Source organism: Halichoeres trimaculatus, unplaced genomic scaffold (assembly GCF_033239565.1).
Source record: "Halichoeres trimaculatus isolate MK-OKI-2021-1 unplaced genomic scaffold, fHalTri1.1 fHalTri1_scaffold_2, whole genome shotgun sequence".
NCBI classification, from domain to species: domain Eukaryota; kingdom Metazoa; phylum Chordata; class Actinopteri; order Labriformes; family Labridae; genus Halichoeres; species Halichoeres trimaculatus.
The window spans coordinates 32,918,924-32,935,045 of record NW_027437180.1 but is presented as its reverse complement, the minus strand read 5'-3'; the positions used below and the strand labels follow the sequence as shown (position 1 = coordinate 32,935,045).

At 41.3% G+C, this 16,122-nt stretch overlaps 1 protein-coding gene across 3 annotated transcripts in view; it reads right to left on the bottom strand.

The window, feature by feature from the left end:
- Positions 1-16,122, bottom strand: part of LOC141801736 (microtubule-associated serine/threonine-protein kinase 1-like) — a 99,114-nt gene that overhangs the window by 24,691 nt on the left and 58,301 nt on the right. For all 3 annotated transcript variants that reach the window (XM_074684962.1, XM_074684971.1, XM_074684979.1), the window contains 4 exons: positions 12,332-12,492; positions 8,588-8,663; positions 5,086-5,295; positions 4,875-4,976 (listed from right to left, as the gene is read on the bottom strand). In XM_074684962.1, coding sequence (XP_074541063.1) covers positions 4,875-4,976; positions 5,086-5,295; positions 8,588-8,663; positions 12,332-12,492 — 549 coding nt within the window. The remainder of the gene's footprint in view (positions 1-4,874; positions 4,977-5,085; positions 5,296-8,587; positions 8,664-12,331; positions 12,493-16,122) is intronic.

The following is a 16,122-nucleotide window of genomic DNA, read 5'->3' as shown; positions in this document are numbered from 1 at the left end:
TCCGACAAAGTGATGACGTTAAGTTAAAAAAATGTGATTTTTGGTGGTTTACTCTTTCAAATTGGTTGACAAACCATCATTCTCCGCAGTGCTTCTGCACCCAATCGTATGCGCATCCACCACTGTTGATAAACAAATATTCCCTCAATAGGAGTGTTTTGTTGTTATGTTAAATTCCTATCATGTAATGTTGCTCAAGATGGCCATTAATGAGCTGTTGTTTTTATCAATCAACCAATAAATCAATCAGTCTTTATTTGTATAGCACTATATTATAACAAATGTCATCTCAAGACACTTTCCATAAACATTAACAGGTCTAGACCTGTTAATAATAATAATAAAATTAACAGAAACCCAACATCAAGACAAGACAAGGAGTCTTATCTCATCTCAACCCACCATGAGTACAGGACTTTGCAGCATTTAGCAAGTTACAATGGCAAGGAAAAACGTCCTTTTCACTGGCAAAACAAACACAATCTTAATCTTGTCCCCATTTGTGCCAAATTTACTATCACAAAACCAAGTTTGACTTCAACCTCCTGCAATTTCATGTCAGACAAACACAATCAGTGTTAATACATGTCCAAACTTTAAATTGCTTTCTTGAAACATCTTTTTTCCTCTTACTAAGACAGCCTTTTTTTGTGGTGTCCTGTGGGATTGGCTTTCATTCCTGTTGGTGGAATAACATTTTGATTAGAAAGCTGAGCCCAGGGCAGCCAGGATCATTTCCTCTCTCATATCAGCTCCCCTCAATCCTGAGAAAAAAAGAGCAAGTACGGGGATGGTGAATTAACCTGCCTCTCTGAAAGCTTGCTCTGCTGCAGGATAATATTCCTGCAGCTAACAGCAGACTGACTGTGACATTTTCACCAAATCAGACCGCACCACTGACTTGAATGCTAAATGAACTCCCTGACCGCGGACAACATTTTATCTGAGCATGTGTCCTCTCCTTCCCAACCTGAGGGGCCATGAGGATTGTAAATCTCCACCACATCCTGCCTGACCCCAGTGACCTCTCCTGACGGTCCCCTTGGCAACAGAAGGATGAGCCAGGAGGGAAACAGAGAGGGAGGAAGGCGTGACCAAGACAATTACAAAAATGTGAGGCCATCAATCAGCGAGCTGATATCAAGGCAGAGCTAATCCAGCATAAACAGAGAGGCCTGTTATTACCAAGTCAGCTGGAGAGAGTTATTTATCATACGAATCAACATGCCAAGGACACGGCTCTGTCTCCACGCTGACTGAGGGCCGAGAGGCAGATGAATACGTTCACTTCAAGTTGGAAAAATTTCCTGCAGGGATAAGCATGTACTCTTTATACTCTGTATCTGCAGAGCATCCAGATAAAAAAAGTAATGACCTCTCGTGCATAAAAGTGTATATCCAAATGAGAACATTTCAAACTCTGGAGGTAAAACTGGATTTACATTCGCAGCCATTTCTAAATGCAAGGTTATACAGTGTGGATGCACTAGAAGCACAACTCTGATCCTGCTTTCCATGTTTTTATGTAAATCCACTAAATCATATTATCTATTTAGATTCACCTTGCTTGTATCCTTCACCATAACGACAAGGAGCGGTCAGTCACATAAAGGAAAGACATTTTTTCTGTTTTTTATAATGTTTTGAAGTCTTGTTTGTAAATGAAAAATCCCCCCATAACTCGCCATCCCAGGAGAGCCCTGCTTTAAAAACATGGATGAACATCACAATAGATGGAAAAGGTTACAGCATGTGTTCATCAGAAATTGGAACTTTTTGATTCAAGCTGGGAAAACTGGGTGAACTATATAAAGCCTCTCAGGCCAGACCTTTTTTTTTTTTCTAAATTTCTAAATTTCTTATATTCCTGTTGAAGACATGCTCTTTCTCCACCTTTGTTCCCTTTGGTCTATCTTTGGTTCTTGTGTCCTTTAAGTTTAAAAAAAAGGAACAAATAATGGGACATTTAAGTTAAGTAAAAATGTGATGTTTATATGCGTTTGTGTACAAGTGTCATTAAAAAGTCAATTAAAAAAAGGAAACCCCCCCCATATCTCCAGCTAATGGTTCAGGTGAGTTTATGGTTAGTTTATTTAAGACTGCTAAGATTTGCATTTTCAATTCCTTGCAAGCAGCTCACCCTAATATCTGAACTGGAAGTGTTTTGAAATACCTAAACTGATCGTCCTTAACTTTCTTTGCTGTAACATTTTAGTTTCATGCTAAAAATGGAAACCCCTTTGGCGCATGGAGTTAAATACCAAGTCTCTTGTGCAGAAAGCTAGGATCCTCATCCAGGACAGCCTCAGTTTGACTCAGACCTGCAGCCCTTCCACTTTCCCTCTTCCTATTTTCCTGCTCTATCCACTGACCCGGCTCTAAAACAAACACCTAAAAACCTAAAAATAGAAACAATGAGAAAAACAGTAACTCAAGAGAGGTGTGCTATTTTTAACATGAGGGCAGACTGACCAGAGACTGGTTTTTGATTCAGTTGTTGGCACTGAGCAGGACTCCTCACGTGTTCGGCTTTAAACAAACTCCATCTGTGGAGGACTCTTTGAACTGCATCGCATGAACGTTTTCCTCTCACTGACTTCCTTGTGTCAGATACTCAGAAACAAAAATACAGGTGTTTCTCTAGAACAGGGGCTCTCAAACTTGTTTGGATCATGGGCCTCTTTCAGGTTAGATATTTTCCCAAGGACCCCCCATCATCGTAACAACAATTAGCATAATATTAATACTATTTAGTAATGTACTACAATGTGTTTTGCAGCCATAAAAATGGGCTACATTTATTTCTTTAACGTCATTCATTTTGTAAACTTTGAGGAAATTTTACCTCTGAGGCAGTGGTGCTCACAGAGGGGTGCAGGAAGGGTGGTCAGGCCCCTCATGGCCCAACTGTTGAAAAACACACGCATAAGTGCCCTCCCTGAAGCCAAAACGTGCGCTGAAGTTCTCTCCCAGGAGCCACAATGTGTGCCCAAGTGTCTTTATGGCTGGCAAAAGCCAATAAACTGCCCTCTTGGGTGACAAAAACACCATATAAGTGCCTTTTTTTGTTTTCTTTTTTTTGTTTTGAGGGTTTTTTGTCACACAGACATACCTCAAATGTTCTGACATATGAGAGTTGATCCCATGGGACAAAACTAAATTGGGCAGAATTGGAAAAAAAAGCTAATATTTTTTGGAGATCTTATCTTTATGAAGCTCTGATTTCAGGGTTTTCATTAAAGTTAAGCAATAATCATCACAATTAACACGTTTAAATGCCTGCTATCCAACTTTGAGTGTAATGAATCAATATAATGTACGAGTTTTACTTGTTGAATTGAATTCTCCACTGTATTCTAATTTATTGAGATGTACCCATAATTTAATCATTTGAATTCCTTAGGATTAACAAGATGGGGAAATTTTTGTTTGTCCTGCACAATTAAGTTTAGGCAGGCAACTAAGTCCAGCTTCAGTCATAGAACATCAGCTGCTCTTTTCATCAGCTCCAATCAGCTGACAGCTCAACTGACTGGATGAAAGACATGTGACTGGTACTTGTCAATTGGTCTATTCTATAAAGACGTAACTATGAGTTTGATTTTATCAGTCTACTACAATGTAAAACAAAATTTAAAGTGGTTTTAAACCAACTGACCCAAAAACAGAGAGAAAACATTGATGTCTACAGAATACTGACTTGCTCAGTACAACAAAAACCCATATCATCAAGTTTAGAAATAAAAAAAATTAAATATGCTTGGGATGATATTTCTTAACAAATAACTTGTTTCATTAGTACACTTGTAAAACTTTCTAGGAAGGTGAATTATTTAAAACTTGTCATGCTTTTATGGTCACACCATTTGACAATTTAATGTGACTGATTCTTTAATTTGTTAATGCCATACAAAAAAACATGACACCAAGAGAAGTGCAAACTACACATTTAAACAAACATCTTACATGTCGTTTTAACAACTTTAAAGCACATTTTCTTATATCAACCTTTATTTGTCAATGACCCACTTACATCTGCCATTCACTCAGCAAATACCAAAATGGGTGTCCTATTTAAGCTGCTTTAGGCTGCCTCTTGCAAACTCAAGTTCACCTCTGCTTCTCCTTTTGTGCAGCGCCTGATTTTATCAGGGTCATATACAGACCTCAGGCTTTGGCACGTGAAAGAGCAGGGAGCTAAATGAAATAAAGTTTAGGTTTGATCTTAAAAACATTCTCAGTTTTATTTACTCTTTTGTGACCTATACATCAGTCTTTTCATGTAGCTACAGGGTTAGAGGTGTAGCATGTAATCGGTACTTTCATCAGTTCTGTATATACATGGCAAACTTGCAAAATAAAAAGCTATTTTCTGTTCAACAGATATATAAGGACACCTCCCCTGTGCGTTCAATTATATATTGTTTTACAGAGGGTAAACTTCTTGTGTGTGTGCAGAAATAAAACCAATTTATTCAAACATCCTGTGCTCCCTTATAGCAAGGGTGAAAAAAACATGAAAGATGAAACAACACAATGATTGAACTATTTTGACGCCGGTAAAACAAAATGTGGAAGATAAAAATTCCTTCCAGGAGTGACAGCACAGCTTCCAGCACTGACACACTTAAAAAATCTGTTTCATCAGCCTGAATATATACAGCAGACAGCCTGCCCCAGTTCTGCTCATGCTTTAATGTCATCTCAGAGAGAAGGTGTCGACCCTGCAGCTCCATGTGGGAGTACAGCAGTCTTTTCCTGTCAGAGGAAATACAACGCTCCATGGACGTATAAATGACTTTGTCACCTGATACAATAAATGTTCATCTGATGAACCTGCATCTCAGGTGAACACAACACACAGAGGTACTCACCAAACACTCGAGAAGCCGAGCTGGTCGAGAAATGATGATGAAGAGCTTTTTGACCAACTCGATGACGAAGGTGAGCTCTGAACTCTCTGAGCGCTCATAAGCCTGGTGGGAAGACAGAGACAGGCACAGAGAGAAGGGGGAGCAGAGAGAGGTCAGCGAGAGTTGAGCTAAAGAACATCACTTTCTATTCCTCTGAACATTTGTGACTCACGTCATTCAGCAGCTTCTCCAGGTTCTCCTGCAGTTCACAGAAGTAGACCGTGGTAATGAGGCCCTCGCGTGACTTGGTCAGGCAGTCCCTCGACAGTTCAGCTACTTGGTGGTGGATGAAGCTGAGGACTCCATCAGCCAGCGGCAGGACGTTCTCTGGAGAGTAGTTTTGGATGAACTCGGCGAGCCTTTCCTCCATCTGAGCTGTGGCCTAATTGGATACGAGACGGTGGTTAACAGACGATTTCTACCAAACTGTCAGGGAGCTGCCAAGACAATAAATTCATCACTGTCACTGATTTATTTCTTTTTTTCTGGACTGGGACATCCTGACCACAACAGCTTTACTACTTCCACTGCAGGTGTGACCAACTGTGTGGTCCAAATCTGCAACAGCACAGGGGACATGGCATTTTGGGAATGAACTAGGGTTTACTATTGACATTTTTCAACCATTCTGAACCATTTTTAAAGATATACAAATTAATTAAAGCATTGTTTTACTTTAAAATAAAAATGAATTATGTGGCTCACCTGGGGAAAAAATTAAACACAACATGAACATCAACTTTATTAGATATTTAGCTAATGTGGGGAACATGTGTGTGTTGCATGCTCACTTCTCAGTAAATGTCAATTCAACTTTCCTCCAGTTTCTTGCACCTTGATGTATCTAAACCCTTTATTTTCAGGAACACTTCCTACTTTGTTTCTTTGTTTAATGTCAGTTTAGTGTCTTATCTTCGTATGATTGAAACACTAAGCTTTGGGTAAGCAATGTTTTTCTGTGTGGCACAAGCTAGCTTTGGGTTTTCCAAACTTTTCAGTCTGTGAAACACACGTAAACAAACAGAAAAAAATGCCTAGGATACTTAATCTAGCTGATTGGCAGAAAATCAGACTACCTTTGTGCAATTATTGCTATTTTTCCTAAGTGAATCTGCCGCCAATGATACAGTTGCGATTACACTGGCATACCGTACTTAAGCATGCTTCAACCCACTTCATGCCCTGTTTGTTTGGCCAGTGTGACCGAAAGTGTGTCACTTTTCTGCTTTGGCACAAATCAGACAGGTGTGCTTCAGCGAGGTTCACTTCATGCATGGGTTCAAGCACGCAGATTTGAGGTATGATCCATGAAAAATGATCACTGCGACCACTCCTCCCGACAATCATTTTAAACAAAAGCGGGGGTGTTAAAAGGGCTGTGTCGGATCAAAACAACTTAACATAAGACAAAAGTCTCTAAAGTTGTAGCAGTGTTCACTGTGTCTCATTGTACTGACACTGATGAGATCATGCTTTGTGTAAACAGATGCTTCACAATGACATAGGCAGGCTACGCATCTGCGAAGGGGGCAGTCACCCTTGCGTACAGCACAGTTTGAATGGCCAGTGTGACCGGGCCCTTAATCACCTCAGAGTTTTATGGCAGCAAAGAAACGTAGAAAACAGATGAAAAATCTTCTGGTTGAATGGTTTAGCATGAATTCTAACCACTATTTTGTTTAAATGTTCACGATAATGGATGAAATATGAAATCATAGTTTTTTTGATTTGGAAACCCCAAGGGGGTCACAACCCTCACTTTGGGAACCACTGAGCAAGCAACCAACTGACAGAGGCCCCATTTACACGACGTTTCATCTGAAAACGCAGTGAAAAATATCTGCGTTTACACAGAAACGCTCATGGCCTGGAAACGATGTAGTGAGCATGCCAGGCCTGTATGTGATGCCATAACTGTCTTGTCCAGAAGCCGATTTTCGGAGATCTCCACCGAAGTAGAGTTGAGCTGATCATCTGGTGTATTGGGGACTATTAAGTTAAAAGTGGAGCAAAAGATGCACATTTTGTATGAAGACAGTCAGCAGATACAGCTGATTGAGCAGCACAAGCACAACACGGTAGTCGCGATGATCATACCAACGGTGCTGTTGTCCTGTTGTATGCGCGCGCACGGGGCAGAGTGTCACAGAACCGCCGTTTCCGTGTAAACGCGAGGCTGAAACGCAACAAAACTTTTTCATTTCACCCTAAAACCATTGTCGTGTAAACGTCCCCTGAGCCTTCTGCTGTCTAGTGCTTAGAGAGTGGACTGTGGGCTTTAAAACCTTTGTATACTGTTAAAGAGTCATTAAAAATCAGAACAATTTAACTGTGTGCCCAAAAACTTAGCAAAAAACTAAAGCTGTTGTTAGCATACAAAGTTAAGCTGGGTGAGCAATTCCTCTGTTGATGAATTCTTACAATAAGTCCCCTAAACATTATCTACACCAGACTTTTATTTAGCGTTATCATTGCTAAGTATTCATCACAGCAGGTGGGATAATTATAATTTAGGTACCAATTAGCTTTCATTAAATACTTATGAAAGGTATGTTGCTGCTAATTATTCCTGTTCTGTTGGAGAAGGATAATGTGCAGCTTTTGTTTACAATTCAAGAAGGTGTAACAGAAACAGTTCGCTCTGCTTCCCAGTGTGTTACAGTGAAGAATGGTGGTGATGTGGCATCATGGGCTTGTGTGAGTACTCTCTAGCAGAGTGACAAACATCTCCTGACCTTTGAGGCTCAGTTTATAGAGGCAGATTTCTCTCTCAGGCACTGAGTCAGGCAGTCATGCACTCAGTGTAAAACTCAGGCGGACAGGTTACAGAGGCTAAGTAACAGTTTGATTATGTGTCGGCCCGCAGCGAAAGTCTTTATCTGACTGACTTTGTGTGATCAGTACCGCAGAGGTCAGGTCTAACATCTCAGACGAGGCTGACCTCCAGTTGTTTTCATACGCTGGATTGTTAACGGCCTGCAGAGATCAGAGGAATAAAATTTCATTGTCAGGCCTCTGGCTGGAAGCTCTCTTTGTGTTGGAGGTCAAAGCAGAGTTGTGATGCTCATTCAAAGAAACAAGGTCACACAAATACTGAGATAGAAGCTAAGTACAAGAGAAACCAGCATGGGAAAACCTCTGAATGGGCTGACACTGGCTTCAGAAAATATCCTCCACTTCTCCATGTTTGATATTTTTGTTGCACAGAGGCATATACAGCATATCTGTATCCAAAGCGCATTAAATTAGCCTTTTACTGTGCGTCATCTCATTGTGTGTAACACTTTTCTCTCAGAGATTCTCACAAACATATAGCAAGACCAATTTCAAAGTAATCTATGTCTAGGAGACTGGATTGTAAATTGACATTTAAAAGCTGCAATTTTGACACCACCACATCCAGTTAAACTTTCTCCACTTTCACAGGAAGAGGTTGGAGGAAATTCTGCATCTTATATCTAAAGTGTTTCCTCAGCCAAAGTCTCTGGAATTGCTGAGGATGATTGTAGTTCGTAAACTACCTGTTTTGAATCTTGTCATTATAAATAATGAGCTGCCATAGTTTTCGGTGTGAATGTGATTCAGTTGAGCAGCGTGCATACTCTGTGTGAGCATCTTTTAGGTGTGTATGGATGCACAGTTTACTGGTGTGTGTTTGTTTGTATGAGGCTGACCTTAGGGAATCTCTCCTTGTAGACATGGTTCATCATCACTATTTCATTGTCGTAGCAGGAAGGCGAGCGCCCCGGGCTGCAGGGAGACAAACACAGAGAGCAGGAGTGTAATATACAGCACACACTGAGAATATCAAAAGAGGCAGGAGTGAGGGAAAGGAGGCAGCCGGTGAAACAGAAAATAAGAAGTAATTGTATTTTTTTAAGCAAATGAAGAATAACACGCTGCTTTCTGGCTTTTCTCTCTCGTCTCTTCATTATGTTAATCGACTGATTAGAAATTCATTAAACTCTGATTAGTTTCTCTGATAAATCCAGAGTCGCCCTGCAATTAATGCAAGACTCAGATGGCATTCAAGTAAGAAAACTCAGAGAGTGGAAACAGACACAAAGATTAAAGAAGGGGAAACAATTAGTGCAAAATAAAGCTATGAGAAAACAGGATTTTTTTCACTTCTGACTTAGACATCAGAAGAAATAGATCTCATGAAAAGATGCCACGATGGCAAACACATTAAAGCTTCACAAAAAGATGACAACTGATAATAAGGCATGTCAAGGTACAAAACAAAGGTGTACTGTACACCGAAGCCACAAGACAGGATATTAACTCAGGCAGAGCTTGCTGAGGAGCTGAATGTGGACTCTGAATACTGATCAGTGTCGACGCGCTGTGTGGAGCCGGGGTGTGGGGACTGGAGGTGGCTGGAGAAGGTGTGGTAGGCAAAGCACACATCACAGACTTCAGCGAATGGAGAAAAAGCTGCAGGCTGGAGAGGCTTATAGCACTGCAGAAAAGACTGACACCGATGTGGGAGAAGTGGTAGAGCAGCTGTGTTCAGCCATTTAAGCTTTGAGAAACTTTTTTTACTACAATCATTTTTCATGAGATTTATCCGCACAGATAAACAAAAAACAAAGGTAGAGTAATCATATAATTCTTAGTTAAACAAATCTTATCAGGGACCTGCATCCACTGAATTGGGATACATCTTTACATTGAACTTCCCTTTAAAAGTTTCCAACTATGTCTGTGACACTTTGTCTAAAGCCACTTCACAGATTTCAATGAACATAATCATCAATGAGAGTTACAAAACATTTCCAAACCAGCTGGGCTCTGTTAGTTTTGGAAAGCATTATCCCAACAGAGATGAAGGAATCACACTATTTGAGGACAACTTTCAGCGTCTGATGGATACACATTTGTGGCTCTGCTAAAACTGAAGCTTCATTATGTTTGACTTGCAGCAGTAACTGAGAGAAGAACTGGCTGATTGTTAGTTTAATCCATGTCATGGGGTGTGTAAACTACAGAACACAATATTATCTTCTGCTAAAATGTTAAATTCAGCTTCAGAATAATCTTTAAGAAGAAACATTTCGCCTGTAACACTGTATCTAAAAGGTTTGAATAGCCGACTGCGAGGCCTTGCTTTGACTCCTGACACTGTTTTCTTCTCTCTCTTAAGAGGGTTTCATCAGATCTATTTTGGGTACTTCAAAACACGGTCAAGTGACATTTTAGTACTTAAAGGGGCTGTGAGGATTATCCAGAAAAGCTAGTGTTTTTCTGGGATAAAGACTCTGTTTCCCATGAGCACCCAATGTAGTGAGGACAAGACACTTAACAAGGCATCTATTTGTTTTGGAACCAAATTAATGGAGAGCACACTCTTATCAACTCTACTTTTCCTTCTCCAAGACAACTTTTTACAGGATGCAGGGCAACAAGGTGATGTGTTAATCAACAGTTTTGTTAGCGCTATTGTTTGATGGGTGACAACAAGCAAACTTTGTAAACTTAGTTTGTAGCATAGTTTAGTAACCAGCTATATTTAGAGTTACTCACAGCCCAGTGCTCTGAGACATGTCCGTAAGGTGTAATGTTAGCGAATCCTGATTATGTCCTACCAGTGCTCAACTACCAACTCTAACCTCACCAAGCAGAGCTAACGTAACCTCACTCTTCATTTTATTGATAGACTCTCAAGTTCGAACAGACCACTGCAGAAAAACTGCTGACTGTGGGTTGGAATGGACATTATCACAAACAGATTAGCTCCTGTATTATAGAGTGTAAACTCCCAAGCTAAAGACTAATTAGCCTAGCGCTATCAATCTCCTGTTTAGCTTTCTACTGCTGTCCACTGTCCAACATTAAAAGAAAATAAATCCTCCAGATTATTGTTTAGATCTCTCTTCTATCTGTTAAACTTTGTCGCTGGCGTGATGTTGTAGGGACCTGTAAATGCCATAAACTAATCCAGTTCTGGACGACACGGACAAGGAAACTGAGAAATAGCATTTAGAAACACTTGTTTTGGTGTTAATAATCTCATTTTAAATTACGGTCAGACATATGTAGTGAAGTGAGAGTTTTTCAAGATCACTTAAGCTGCGTTTCCACCAAGCAGTACGGGTCGGTTCAGTACAGTTTGGGACGGTTTGGGACAGTTAAGTCTCATCCCGTTTGCGTTTCCACAGCAAACTGTGCCCTCTCGTGGTGGGCGGCGTGTAAGCTGGATGCCGGAAGCCACAGCTGGTAAACAATAGCGCGACGCCGTAGCAGCTTACCCCGCTAATAAATCCAACAAAGAAGAAAACGCGACACAGTAAACAAAGAGCACGGATGGCAGACATGCAGCATTTCGGCCTCTGTGATTTTCATGTAACTCTCTGTTACAAAGTGCAATCAAGCTTTGTTTCAAAGAAGTCTGTGTGCCGCCAGGAGAAATGCAGCCGCTGTCGGGGTAAGTGACGATTCTTTTGACCAATCAACCGGCTGCAGTGTGTTGCTCCACCTTCCGAGAGCGGATTGGTTCAGTCTGGCACCCATACGAAAGGGTCCCAAAAAAGTGGGACGGCTCGTCTGTTATTTGGGGAACTGTCCCGGGATGAGTCAGTGGAAACGCCGCTAAAAGCGCACCGTACCGAGGCAAACCGACCCGGACTGCTTGGTGGAAACGCGGCTTTAGAAAGTCCTCCAAAGGATTTTTTGGGCTTTTCATGCCTTTAATGACAGAAGAGAGGACAGTGGATAGAGTAGGAAAGGGACTAAGAGTGGAGAGCGATATGCGGGAAACAGGCCACAGGCTGGACTCGAACCAAGTCCACCTGCTCAAGGGTGAGCCTCATGGGACGCGACCTAAACTGTTAGGCCCTACAAGTACTTTAAACCCATAAGTAAGATTTTGTGTTGATCTATTGCATTTTTCATCTATTTTAACGTAATTCTCTTCTCACTGCCTGGTCAAAGCTAGAAAACACAAAGAGGATCAGAAACCTGAGTAAACCTGTTATCACTTTGTTTAGATTTTAAAGAGAAGGCAATACATCTTTGCTTTTAATAAGCCTCATTTACATGCTGCTCAATCTTTAATAAAGTAAACAGCACTGATACATTTACAGGAGGTGAATTAGAAAAGATAAGCTAAGCCTTAAACAAATCACAGAGAGCCTCCATCTCTGTAGGGCAGGAGGAATAATAAAAAGTTTTAAAGGGCAGTTTAAAGTCCTTTCATGAATGAAAATAAAAGTGTTACTTTAGGAGAAATGTTATCAGTTTATGTTAAGTAGTGACCATGGTGAAGTTTAAGCTTTGCCAGAGATTTGGGAGCCCCCCAGTTAAATCAGCAATTTGTGACTATTTCCACAGATGCTTAAAGATTCAGCAAATAAATACAGTTATTATGTAAGGGCATAGTTAAAATGTTCTCCGTCCATTACTCTCCATGTCCTTACCTGAGGCTTCGAGAGCGAGGGCGAACATACGGCGAACGTCGGCCCCCGTCGTCGTCCGTGATGCTCTCGGTGCTGCCAAAGTGTTTGGACAAGAAGTGCAACTCGTCCATGGTGGGCTGGAAAGGCAGCTGGTGCAGTCGCTCCTGGGATGAGCTGGACGACTGAGGACAGACATGAAAAAAAAAGACAAGGTTGGTTAGGTTAGATCATTCTTATGTTCAGATAAACCTATAGCTCTACAAACAGCAAGAAAGAATGGATGTGGTGACAATAAGCAAAGAGAAGAGAAGAGAAGAAAAGAAGAGAGCACAAAGTGTGATGTGAAGTGAGTGGGAGGAAAGAGCTGAAACAAAGCGACCAACTTAAAAGAACATGGAGGGAAAAAGAGAGGAGGAGAAGCAAGAAAATGTTCAGGAGGATTTGGTGTAGGAGGGCAAAACAGAATAATGTGGACTAAAAACAGAGCAGAAATGACTGCAGGGGACCGAAAAGTGACTCAACGTAAAGTTGACTGCTGCTTTAAGTGTGTGCAGCTTCAGGGGGGTTAATGGCAGCGCTATTCCACCTTGAACAAAAGACTTTTCTTCAGCACAGGAGGGAGAAACCGGCCTGGATCAATGGAAGGCTTAATGAACACGTCTCCCAATGGGACACCAAGGTTGGCTTTGGCTGCACAACAGTTTCTGCTGTTATAAAAATCCATTAAAGACTACACTCAGGAACTAGCCACTTGCAGGCTGCAGAAAAACAATGCAGTGAATGCAGCACAAGTCCATTCAACAGGATCAATTAAAATCTTCCCCGAGGACACAAAGAGCTCCGAAACCTGATGAAAAACCCGTTGGATCTCACAAATTATTGCTGAAGATGCTGAAAGCTGTTTGATATCTATGTCCATCCTTTCATGCAGTCCAAGGGGGGCATCTGGATTCACATTGTTACGTCTGGACTTCCTTGAAATGCATCTGAGTCTTACAGTCCCCCCTGCTGAAGCTCTGACAAGAGATCAGAGGAAAAGCAGCAAAGGAAGAGGAATCCATGGGCCCTGTTTTCAAGGATGTTTGAAAATGATGTTTTTTTCCTTTCTATAGTGTCATCTATAGGAAAGCTTAGACAGACGGTCTCTTCTGATTCATTACAGCATGTTTCTGTGCAGTTAAGAAACATACAAAGATTAGATTTATTTCGATAGTCAATTCACAAAACAAGTTTATTATTTACATTTGTAATTTAATTTTCTGTATTCTTTTTTCGACTGTTAAGAAAAAATACTCAGGCCCAAATGGTTAAATGAGAGGAGAAATTAAGCAAGGGGTGCTTTCACTCAGTGAAAACTAGTATGTTCCAGTTAAAGGTCCCATATTATGCAAAAATCACTTTATTAAGTCTTTTAGTGAAGTTTGTGGGTCTTTGGCTTTCCTCCCAGCCCACAAAATGTGATATTTAATCACAAAACCTGTACTTAGTAGTGCTTGTGAATGTAAAATCCTGACCTAAAACGAGCTGCTTGGATTTGGGGGATTCCCTTTTTTGACCAATCAGGAGCAAGTCTGACCTGATTGGTCCACCGGAGCAGATACCCCCTCCCTGCCCACTCCTCTCCCCGCTGCTGCTCCAGCAGCCATCACTGCCATCACTGCTTTGTTTTTGGCTGTAAACAGCCACATAGTTCCCTGCACAAGCTTCCCATCTCGGAAGAAGACAAGACCAAGTGGCTAGAGTTCATTTATCAAGGAAATGTGCCTGAAAGGATAGTGGGGACCCATCGTCTTTGAGGAAGAAAGGTCACCGGAAAAAATCCTGAATGGTCGTGACCAGCGATCACTTTAACATTTGGTGAAATCAAATCAAAGAAAAACAACAGTAGAACTCAGAGCTGTGTTTAATAGTGAAAGTAAGAGCATTTCCACACACACACTCAAGGAAACACGAAGGAAACTCAAGGGATTGGGACTGAACAGGTGTGTAGCCTTAAGACTTAAACCACCAATCAGTGAGGCCAACTGGAAAAAATGGTTTCAATTTGCTAGGGAGCATAAAGACTGGACTCTGGAGCAATGGAAGAAGTTCATGTGGTCTGATGAGTCCGGATTTACCCTGATCCAGAGTGATGGGCCATCAGGGTAAGAAGAGAGGCAGATGAAGTGATCACCCATCATGCCAGTGCCTACTGTCCAAGCCTGTGGGGGAAGTGCTTTGATCTGGGGTTGCTGTAATTGGTCAGGTCTGGGTTCAGCAACAGTCTGTGCTCAAAGAATGAGGTCAGCTGACTACCTGAATATACTGAATGATCAGGTTATTCCATCAGTGGATTTTTTCTTCCCTGAACGCACGGCCATATTCCACGGTGACAATGCCAGAATTCATCAGGCTCAGATTGGGAAAGAGTGGTTTTCACACATGGATTGGCCTCCACAGAGTCCAGACTTTAACCCCATTGAGAATCTTTGGGATGTGTTGGAGAAGGCTTTGCCCAGCGGTCAGACTCTTCCATCATCAATGCAAGATTTTAAAAATTAGTGCAACGCTGGATGAAAATTAATCTTGTGACATTGCAGAAGCTTATTGAAAAAGTCCAACCAACGAAATTTTAGAGTTTGTGAACTTCTTTTTTGGTGGCCACTTTTTTGGGCCAGGCAGTGTATTATATATGCATGTTTGCCCACTATATCTAAACCACTCTATCAAAAATTGTGATTTTATTTATATCAGCTTAAATCCATCCATATTGTGCCTTGATCTTCTGTCTATACTGTTTCCTTATGATAATGGTAAAAGTTCAGTCAATCAGATACTATGATCAAAACTAAATATTATTCAAAGACAGGTTTTTTTAATTCTTGGAATCTGGTGAAGCAAAGAGAAATAACATCACAGGGAAAGATACTCCGCACGTTTTTCCCCTGGTTTCAGTCTAGTTTCTTCCTCTCTGAACTCCACTTTGATCGATTAACTGAATAAAAATGTTGCATAAACGTGTGTCATATGTTCCTCTTCAAACAGAAAACTCCTCACACACACACACCACCCTCCTTCATCTGCCCTGTTCAGTATGCAATGGTCCTGCTGTAACTAATCAAGCGAGTAATGGCCCATGTTAGAAGCAGCCAAGCACTGAAACCTGAGACGGGATGGAGAGGAGGAGGAGGAGGAGGAGTGATGGAGGGAGTCAGAAACCATCTCAAACCTCATCTAACAGTGAAAAGAGATCAATGAGTTGCCGGCTGCGTGTGTTGCTCTGTATGCACTCCTTTGAAGAGGCGCAGTCAATGAAAGAAATGATGCAAAGGATGTGATTGTGTTCCTGCGAAGAACAGGAAGTGGATTATGAGTCCACACCTTGGCTCCACCTGAGCGTCTTAGACTTCAGGGTCCATTTCTCCACAATTTATTAAATGGGAGCATTCAGATCTTAACGATTGACTGTTTTTTTCTCAGATAACAGAGAAATGTTGTTGTTTCTCTGGTTGCTTCAGCACACGTTTCACTCCGCCCACACTTGCTTCTTTTGTCTCTGTTGCCCCTTTTTTATCAGCAAACAGCCTCTCTGGGGACGAGGCCATGAGCGGAGAAATAGTTACTGTAACAGATTACAGATTGGTTTCACTGCGTTTCAATTATCCATGTTCCACTTTCATCAGAAAGGCCAAGTCATCAGCTGCAGATAAATCAGGTCGATCATATCTTGGCAACTGAAGAGTTATTTTTAACTCTGGTTTACATGCAGCACATGTTCCTGAAATCCAGCAGTGAAATTCTTTTGAATAATCGTCTGAGACTCGCAGCAGCCA